At 36.3% G+C, this 10,755-nt stretch overlaps 1 protein-coding gene across 1 annotated transcript; it reads left to right on the top strand.

Moving 5' to 3' along the window:
• Window positions 1–8,077: 8,077 nt before the first annotated feature.
• On the top strand, window positions 8,078–10,218 carry LOC128241300 (uncharacterized). The gene is made up of 3 exons (XM_052958235.1): window positions 8,078–8,578; window positions 8,923–9,049; window positions 9,374–10,218. Exons 1-3 carry the CDS (start codon window positions 8,078–8,080, stop codon window positions 10,216–10,218), a joined length of 1,473 nt encoding a protein of 490 aa, XP_052814195.1.
• The last annotated feature ends 537 nt before the right edge of the window (window positions 10,219–10,755 follow it).

The following is a 10,755-nucleotide window of genomic DNA, read 5'->3' on the forward strand; positions in this document are numbered from 1 at the left end:
GAGGAAACAAACATATCTACGTGTATACGGTATCTATTTTATGGCGTCTGGTGTCATTTTGTATATGTAAACTTGTTAAACGTTCATGCCCCTTTCAATCGTTTCTAAAGGTTTTTCGTTGCTTTGATTAGATATCGAAAGATAGGAAAGTATAATACATTATATATACCATTTCCTTTTTTAGCATACACGTTTGGTTTAAGGAAAATCATTTGTTAAAAACGAACTTCAGATATAATTCCCTTCCAAATGCACAACTTATCACTTCAGTCGACGTATCCCCTGTCCCCATGTATTTGAAGTTATAACGCATGCCCCTTTCAATTGTTTCTAAAGGTATTTCGGTGCTTTGATTAGATATCATACGTTTGGCATGTTTTATGAATATACACGTTTTAATTGTTTTAGGAAAATGTTATTATTTTTCGAACAAATTTAGCAATAATTCCTTTCAAAATGCAGGGCTTATCAGGTGGTCGTTTTCCCGCGGTGAGCACAAACATGTGGTCAGTTAATGTATGTAGAAACTTTGTTCAGAATATCGGTCAGTTAATGTAGTTGAAACTATTTTTAGATTATCGGAACTTGTCTGTTCCATGAATAAGAATATGATTGTGCTTTTAAAAGTGTAATGATAAATTTAATGCTATTTATGTTTTATGTAAGTACCTTTGTAGAAATAGTACTAGTGCTAATATGAATGCTTCGTACTCTTTGGATGTTTTACAGGTTTAATCCGAACTACTTTGCTTTACTAAACGTATGCGCATTACTCACTGTCGTATCAGGGCATGTGTGCTTATATCAATTGAAAGCCTTATGTCTAAAACTATGCCAAGAACGAACACCGGAACGAAGCTTTTATGCACAAAAATGAAAACATCTCATTAGAAATATAAACGCCTAAAATCATAGAATGAATAGTATTGTGTTATTGTGTAGCAGGTAAATTGTAGTATTTGAAGCATTAGCAACGCGAAACCTGAGATACAACTATTTTGACACACAGACAGTTATTTCTGTTTCTTATCTCATAAAAGTCAAATAAAAAATGCACCAATAAGCGTGCTTCAGGGTCACGTCAGGTTATAATAACAAACCCTGCAGGCGATGGGACACTTGCGTTGGTTATAAATTCTGGAACAGCATGGGCTAAACTCAGAGTGAATTTCATTACCTTTCTTCCAGAGCCTCCATTATTTTGATCCACATTAATCTGATAAATATAGCGATCTAAAAATAGTTATATCTTGCTAAAAATAAACCGCTGGGATACAAAATTACAGCGCGGAAATAGCCGAACAAGCAAAAACTCATAATCGGACTGCATAACAACCAATCTATTTTTATGGTTTCGACGTCATTCTGCTAAACATAGAGCGCATAGAGACCAAAAACGGGTTAAAACGACATGAATAGAAGTAGTACTTTGGAGTTTGTGGTCTTGGAGCATGCGCAGATAGTCTAAAAATTAATCACAAGAAAACATAGGGTTGACCAATGCGGTGTCTCGCAAAACTGAGTAGTAATACGTGACCCTGAGGTCAAGACGAAATAAGGCTACAAACAACCAATTGATATAGTTCCACAGGCAATTATTTTTTCTATTTTTTCACTGAAAACTATCATTTTCTTGCACAATAGTGTCCAATTACTAGTAAGTTAAGCTTTATGCAAAAAGACCACCCGTTTATTCTCTTGCATTCAACTCTAATAAAATATTCATACTTGAACACAAGCACTCTTTTTTCTATATTAACATCCGGCAGATAACTGTGGTATTGAGCCATATATAGAGGATATTTGTTGAATATCGGTGTAAGGTTGGGGATTATCATTGAATGTCTCTGCAAGATTGAAACATTAGGCTACTCCTTTTTGTTACGCTTAGATTTATTTAAGAATTGATCGCTATTTTGCTTACGTGTATGCTGTATGAAAGCAGTAGGGCACGCGAGCATGAATTCCAATGAAGCGCGCTAAAGCTTCTTGGTAGTTTGCTCGCTTGAAAAATTGCGTTCCTACATCATAAATGCAGTAATAATTGCAAACAATACTTATATTTAAATCTTAAATGATTATTCATTACGATTTCAAAATGACCGTATCTTTACAATTCAGTATTTATTCTTAAAAAAAATGTAACAGATAACAAACGTTATCAATAGCTGATATTTCTAACCTCGTACATCATTGGTGAAACGATGTCACGCATATCCAATCGTTGCACAATATAAAATGATGTCATAACAGGCGAATGTAAATATCAAAGAGCCAGTAACATACTGGCAATTGTCTATGTTAAGAAGCTTCTCTAATTTATTTCAGGGAAAACTTGACAAATATCCAGTTTATTTCCAAACTTCCAGTTTAACATAACCTGGCAATACCTGTATTGCTGAACATCAGTCTACAGTTGTTATGTCAAAAACCAGGTGGCATGGATGCGTTCTGAAAAACAGAAAAAAAGTTTGTAATTTATTATAATCGGACATACCCCGTTTACCAGTAATTTACACAGAAATCTTATTGACCTATAGTAAGACAATTTCTTTATAACCAAACATGTGGCTAAGCATAAGTATCACTGTATGTACATGTATGTCATTTATCTTTTCCCCAATTGATGGAAATATTTGATAACAGGTTCAAACTAAGCACACTAGTTTCATTTTAATGTAAATTATGTAACTTCCTTCATTAAGACTTAATGAGTTTCTAGACTATGCAATGAGATTATGTTTACACTATCAATATAAACTATTTCTTTTCTTGTTAAATTAAGTTTCAGAATACAATTTAGTTATTTGAACTCATACTTTCAAGCCGGTTACGCTTAAGTTTTATCGAGAAACTGGGACCTTATTGCACGCAAATTTTAGTGAATGGCAGAGGGTCTTAACAGTAAACGACGCAACCACACCACCAATCAACCCACTCCCTCACTGCACTTGCCAATGTGAACCTTTTAAGAAAAGATGTACGAAAACATCAGATTACATAATTTGAATAACATTTACCTTCTTTCATTCGGAAATGGTGTCTGAGTCATCTCACTTAGACTTGTTTTTCTTAATGAAAAAGCAGGAATTTTGACATAATGGTTATTTTTAACAAATTTAACCATGAGGTTGAGTCTGAGCAAGCCAGTACAGTTTGACTTACCATTTTGGTGAAAAATCGCTTAATGGCGATTTAAGTTGAAAAAAATAGAATTTCACCTAATTTTTTAAGGTGCAGGCCTACGAAAAGGCATGCCGGTCTAAATATAGAGGTGCATCTTCATTTACAACATAGAGGTGCAGTTGTATGTATGAAAGAGGTGCACCTCCATTTTAAAGTTTTACAAGAAAGGTGCGACTCTATATTTAGAAAAGCACGTATGAATATAGGGGTGCACATCTTAATAAGATACTGGTGCACCTGTAAATCAGCCGATTTTAGTAACATTCTCTAACCAAGCCATGTTTTTCATGGAAAGGATACAGCCCGTGTGGCCTTCCCATCAATGGGTTTAGTCGCAACTCTCACTCAGCGATGATGGTGTTTGGCGGGATGGATCGCCTCTCCCACACCCTGTACAGACCATTTAGTTACAATATTTCACACAAAGTGGCCCACAGAAACACCATCGGCTTGCCAACGCCCATTCATCTTTCAATCACAATATATATACAACACATATATAGAAAGAAAAAGGCAGATACACATGATAAAAATAAACACTACGGCTACATACAACTAATCTTTAAAAATCATCAGAAGGTATTAAAAAGTATCAAAGATGAAGAAGCGATACTAAAAAAGTACTTAAAAGACACGGGCCGAGTAAAATTAAGTGTACACACAGCATAAACTGTCCTACTTCCGCAACGAGGGACGTGTTTGATTTAATAGCCACGTGGTACAAGTTCACTGATGCACGCTTTATCAACAGACGTACCTAGCCACGTTTCAGTCACAGCAACAATGTCAAAGTTATTTGACAAAATATAATCACAGATAGACACTGTTTTGTTTTTAACTGATCTTGGATCGATACAGCATATCGACATATAAGTATTCGTTGCATTGCCATGTTCAAATGTTACCTTAATAATGTCCGATTTTATTATCCGGCCCTTATTTTCAGTTATAGTGGTTGGTAAAGTTTTCATAGTACGAGTGTGTAAAACAGTGGAAATTGCTTTAGGCAGAGTTTGTAGGTTATTTACATTGACTCCCTGATTAGTGTCTAAAGCACGTCGGACTTTATCCAGTCCCCCTCGGGTGCCTCTATATCTTAAATACCTAACTGTTTCAGTCGTGACAAAACGGGAGGATTAGGTCTAAAAATTGTTAATTTTCGAATAATGTGGGGATTACATCTATCATACTGTGTAATCCGTGATACGTGTTCACCCTGCATTGCTGGAGGCAAAATACACTGTGATGAGAATCCAATTTAATATCTAATATCGTTTTTAAAACTTAATTTAAAATAAAACCACAATGTAAAACCACATAAAAAAGCTATAAAACTATTTGATACACATTCATGTATCTTCATGACAATTTGCAGTCTTCTACAGGAACTATTTCTTTTGTTATGATCAAATAACTGAGATTTCAAAGATGGTTAATTTTCTTTAAGACGAATGAGAAATATGGCTCAAGAAATTTGTAACTTACTCTCAGATTATTTCAGTTAATATGTAAATTTGTATTATATTATGCGCTCTTGGACTGTAAACGCAAGATGTCAAAACTGAATTAAATTTTTTTTTTTTTCTTTCGTTTGAGAGGTTTTAGAGGCTACATGCCAAAATCTAGATCAATGTCCTTTGAAGTTATCCTTAGTACATGCCTAGAGCCGAAATGGTCGGAATATTTGCATATCTTGAGAAAGTTTTGTAAATGTTGTTTATCTCTGTTCCGAGTCCCTATTATTTGCAACAGCATCCATGCTTTCTACGCTCACCATATGAAGGATTTCATGGGGTCTATAGCAACTTCTTTATTCAGTAATTGGCCAATCCTAATCAAATAACAATTTCAATAGTAAAGGTACCGTATTTAATAAGCACACAAGAATATGTTTTAATTCAAGGAGTTCAATGGTAAAGTTTCGTTAGTATTGGAAACACAATAGCCAAAATAATGTGTGAAATCACTGCGACATCTCAAAGACATGCAAAGTAAAAATTCTGCTTCACTAAATGATCTTAAGATAAACTTTTTTGTGTGTTGTCTTGATATCTGGTACTTGTTTCGAAGATAATTTTATATCTTAAATGGTAATATATATCACAACGACACTTCTAAGTCAAGTCAAATCATTTTTTTTTAATTAGTAATATAAGGCGAGCGGCAAAAATACCTATATCGTACATTTATTAAACTTCATAATTATGATATGCTTTTATGGATGAATTCCCGTGACCCAACTGTACATGTATTTTTGTTGACAGTCAACAAAAAACACATGTGAAGTTGGGTCACGGGGATGCATCCATAAAAGCATATCATAAATATGAAGTATGATAACTTCCGTTTAACTAGTGATCATGTGAATTCATCTCACGGGAATGCATCCATAAAAGCATATCATATTGATGAAATATGATAGCTTCCCTTTATCTAGTGATCATGATGGGACACTTAATTTTATTTGTGTATGCTTTTCGGAATGGTTTGATTTCAATTTAGTATGAAAGGCATTTCCATTTGAGTAATAAGAGTACCATACAATATTAACTGTTTTCGTACTTGACAGTATTTGTAAAAATGGAAGATGCTATTCACAGACTGTAAAGTAAATATTCTCACTTTATAAGCAGTATACACTCACAATATTACAAGTGTTTATTTGTGAATTTCCGTGAAAATAGCAGTTCTTACAAACGATCGACCAACTGCATTGATCAACAACAATTGTGTCAAAAAGAATAAGTCTTGCAACAAATGTAACTGTTCCTGATAACAATGTGTTTAACAATGAATCTGTCATTAGTGCAAACTGTTTTTAGCATTCTTGATAACAATAATTTCTATTTATGTAATTCAATCTATGTTTTGTATAATGAGTAACAAAAAATGTAGATATAAAAACACAACTTCACTTTCTTTTATGCTTGTGAGTTAAAGCGGAAGTCCGATGAAAAATGAGCACTTGTTCTAATTAAACTCTATAGAATCCAATACAATACATATGTGAAAAAAATTTAAGCATACAACCCCGTATAATTGCACTGGGTAAAGGCCAAAGACATGAAACACAAAAGCAAAAAATTACAAACAGGTTAAGAAACATGGAAGAACAGCAAAAAACTCCACAAACAACACAGTGCATATATACTATATAAAAACTAGGTGAGATTATCAAGAATGTAAATTTACTGGGGATTCAAACCAGTTTACGTGCACAAACCTCACTTTTATACGAACAATCCTGAATAAAGAAAAAACGTAAAAGGTCAATCTTACCAAAGTATGCAATAGTTGCATTTAAAACCATGAGCATCACCCACAGTCTGCCTTATAAAATAAAAGGTTTAAAAATTTGTGTTCATAGAATTTCATTAAAAAAAGCATCATTGTACTAAAACTGGGAACAAAAAACAAAACATTATTATTTATAAAAATAAAAGCGACATATATTAGCTAATATTTTTTTCCAAATGATTACCTATGTTAAATATTTAAAGAAAATGACGTCACATGCCAAAATATTCCGAGCCAGCCAAAGTCGGTTTAAAGATAACATGAATTTGTAAACGTTTTATCAAATCAAAGGACTGAAAGCTTAGTTATGTACGGATGCTATATCCAACACTATATTTTATTTTAGGAATTCATCTTCAAAAACTAGAAGGCAGGTACTCTTTCAAAGTATTGCCTTTATATCCACGGTTTAAATAAACTCCAAGTAATTCATTGAGTCCTTCTGCCCAACTACCTGCTGGAAACATTTTTATTTTACGATTTTTTTTTAAAACATCACCATAAAAATCGGGATGGGGAATATTATTAGCAATCAGCGATTTAAGACTACTATTATACTTTGATATAAGATTATAATGACCATCAATACACTTTGAGAATGCTTATAATGTTAAAATTAAAATCATCACGTTTATCATATATATTGATACTTAATATATATTATATCTTTCTTTACTTCGAGTTGTAGATCTAAATAGGATGCTTTTAAATTGGATGTATTAAATTTATTAAGTTGCAATTGTGAACGGTTATCGATTTAATAGTATCTATGTATAAAATAATTGTTATAATTTTATTGGAAATTTATTTATTTCAGTCTTTGATTTGTGTACAGATACGAACATATTTAGCTTGATAAATGTTGTTTTCTTCATCAATTTATAGCTACGTGACGACACTTCAACATTCAAAATGCGCCAAAATATCGATTATATTTTTATCTGTACACAAAAAATATTACTTTTGACTTGTTTTTATTATTTTAGTCATATGAGATTAACATCATAGTGCATTTAAATAAAAAGACCAAAGAAAGACATACATCTTTGTTTTGCTTCTTTAAAGAGTCTCTTTCAATTTCACCTTAATTCATACTCATAGGTTGTCATGCAGATAATATCTAAAGTATCATCTGTTATAAACACACAAAAATAAAACGCGATCTCTAACATCACTCTTACATCCGTATCTATCGTCGTCCATTCAGCATTCGATGCTGACTGTAGCGACATCCTTGCAACTTGAACTATCGGCTCCAATTCCGCGGTCAGCTTGAACTATCGGCTCCAATACCGCGGTCAGCTTGAACCATCGGCTCCAATACCACGGTCAGCTTGAACTATCGGCTCAAATACCACGGTCGATGTTGATTGTAGCGACATCCTTGCGAATTGAACTATCAGCTTTAATACCGCGGTCGATACTGATTGTAGAGACATCCTTGCAAGTTGAACTACCGGCTCCAATACCGCGGTCGATACTGATTGTAGCACATCATTGCAACTGAACCTATCGGCTCCAATACCGCGGTCAGCTTGAGCTATCGGCTCTCATATTGCAGTCGAGGCTGACTGCAGTACTGCAGTAATGCTGAATGAATCGACACCATTGCAACTTGAACTATCGGCTTCCATTCCGAGCCGATGCTGAATGTAAAGACATCCCTGTTACTGGAACTATCGGCTCCAATAAGGCATTCGCCTCTGACTGTAGCAACATCCTCGCAACAGGAACTATCGCCTACCCCACCTCAGTCGATGTTGACTGTAGGGACATTATCGCAAGCGGAACTATCGCCTACCCAACGTCAGTCGATGCTGACTGTAGCAACATCCTCACAACAGAAGCTATCACCTACCCAACTCGGGTCGATGCTGGCTGTAGCAACATCCTCACAACCGGAGCTATCACCAACCCAACTCGGGTCGATGCTAACTATAGCAACATCCTCACAACCAGAACTTTCTGCTACTCCACTTTAGTCGATGCTGACTGTAGCAACATCCTCACAACAAAAGCTATCACCTACCCAACTCGGGTCGATGCTGACTGTAGCAACATCCTCACAACCGGAACTTTTACCAACCCAACTCGGGTCGATGCTAACTAAAGCAACATCCTCGTAACCAGAACTTTCTGCTACTCCACTTAAGTCGATGCTGACTGTAGCAACATCCTCGCAACCGGAGCTATTACAAACCCAACTCGAGTCGTTGTTGACTGTAGCAACATCCTCGCAACCGGAGCTATTGCCAACCCAACTCGGGTCGATGCTGACTGTATTAACATCTTCGCAACCGGAACTATCACCAACCCAACTTCAGTCGATACTGACTGTAGCAAGAACCACACAACAAGATATTTCTGCTACCCAGTTTAAAGTCTATGCTGAATGTAGCAACCTCAACACAACTAGAACTTTCTGCTACCCAATTTTAGTCTATGCTGACTGTAGCAACATCCTCACAACCAGATATTTCTGCTACCCAGTTTGAAGTCTATGCTGAATGTAGCAACATCAACACAACCAGAACTTTCTGCTTCCCCACTTTAGTCGATGCTGACTGTAGCAACATCCTCACAACCAAAACTTTCTGCTGTCCAACTTAGGTCTAATCTGACAATAGCAGCATCCTCACAACTAGAACTTTCTGCTACCAGGCTATGCTGACTGTAGTAACATCCTCGCAACCGGAACTATCACCAATTAAACTCGGGCATATGCTAACTGTAGCAACATCCTTCCAACCAAACTTTTCTGTAACCAAACTTCAGTCAATGCTGACTGTAGCAACATCCTTGACACCTGAACTATCACCAATTCAACGTCAATCGATGCTGAATGTAGCACTATTCTCACATCCAAATTTATCTGCTACCCAAACCGCAGTCAATGCTGACTGTTGCAACATCCTCACAACCACAACTTTCTGCTACCCAACTTCAGTCGATGCTGACTGTAGCAACATCCACACAACCAGAACTTTCTGCTACCCAACGTCAGTCAATGCTGACTGTAGCAACATCATCACAACCAGAACTTTCTTCTACCCAACTACAGTCGATGCTGACTGTAGCAACATCCACACAACCAGAACTTTCTGCTACCCAACTGTAGGGGATGCTGACTGTAGCAACATCCTTACAACCAGAACTTCCTGCTACCCAACTTTAGTCGATGCTGACTTTAGCAACATCCTCACAACCAGAACTTCCTGCTACCCAACCTCAGTCGATGCTGACTGTAGCAACATCCTCACAACCAGAACTTTCTGCTACCCAACTTCAGTCGATGCTGACTTTAGCAACATCCTCACAACCAGAACTTTCTGCTACACAACTTCAATCGATGCTTACTGTAACAACATCCTCACAACCAGAACTTTCTGCTACACAACTTCAGTCGATGCCGACTTTAGCAACATCCTCACAACCAGTACTTTCTGCTACACAACTTCAGTCGATGCTGACTGTAACAACATCCTCACAACCAGAACTTTCTGCTACACAACTTCAGTCGATGCCGACTTTAGCAACATCCTCACAACCAGAACTTTCTGCTACACAACTTCAGTCGATGCCGACTTTAGCAACATCCTCACAACCAGAACTTTCTGCTACACAACTTCAGTCGATGCTGACTTTAGCAACAATCTCACAACCATAACTTTCTGCTACCCAACTTCAGTCGATGCTGACTGTAATAACATCCTCGCAATTAGAACTTTGTGCTAGCCAACTTCAGTCGATGCTGACTTTAGCAACAATCTCACAGCCATAACTTTCTGCTACCCAACTTCAGTCGATGCTGACTGTAATAACATCCTCGCAATTAGAACTTTGTGCTAGCCAACTTCAGTCGATGCTGACTTTAGCAACAATCTCACAACCAGAACTTTCTGCTACCCAACTTCAGTCGATGCTGACTTTAGCAACAATCCCACAACCATAACTTTCTGCTAACCAACTTCAGTTGATGCTGACTGTAATAACATCCTCGCAATAAGAACTGTCTGCTACCCCACTGCAGTCGATGGTGACTGTAGTAACATCTATACAACCAGAACTTTCTGCTACCCAACTTAAGTCGATGCTGACTGTTGAAACATTCTCACAACCGGAAATATCAACACAACATTTCAGTTGATGTTTTAAGTTTCTTTTATTTTTGGAAAATGTAGTACACGTTTCACACATTATTATACTCCTTGTTTTATTTTAGATTGTAATAAGTATGCTTGATGTAGACATTTATTCATATGTGTACTATTA

The sequence above is a fragment of the Mya arenaria genome, chromosome 7 (genome assembly GCF_026914265.1).
Source record: "Mya arenaria isolate MELC-2E11 chromosome 7, ASM2691426v1".
Classification (NCBI taxonomy): domain Eukaryota; kingdom Metazoa; phylum Mollusca; class Bivalvia; order Myida; family Myidae; genus Mya; species Mya arenaria.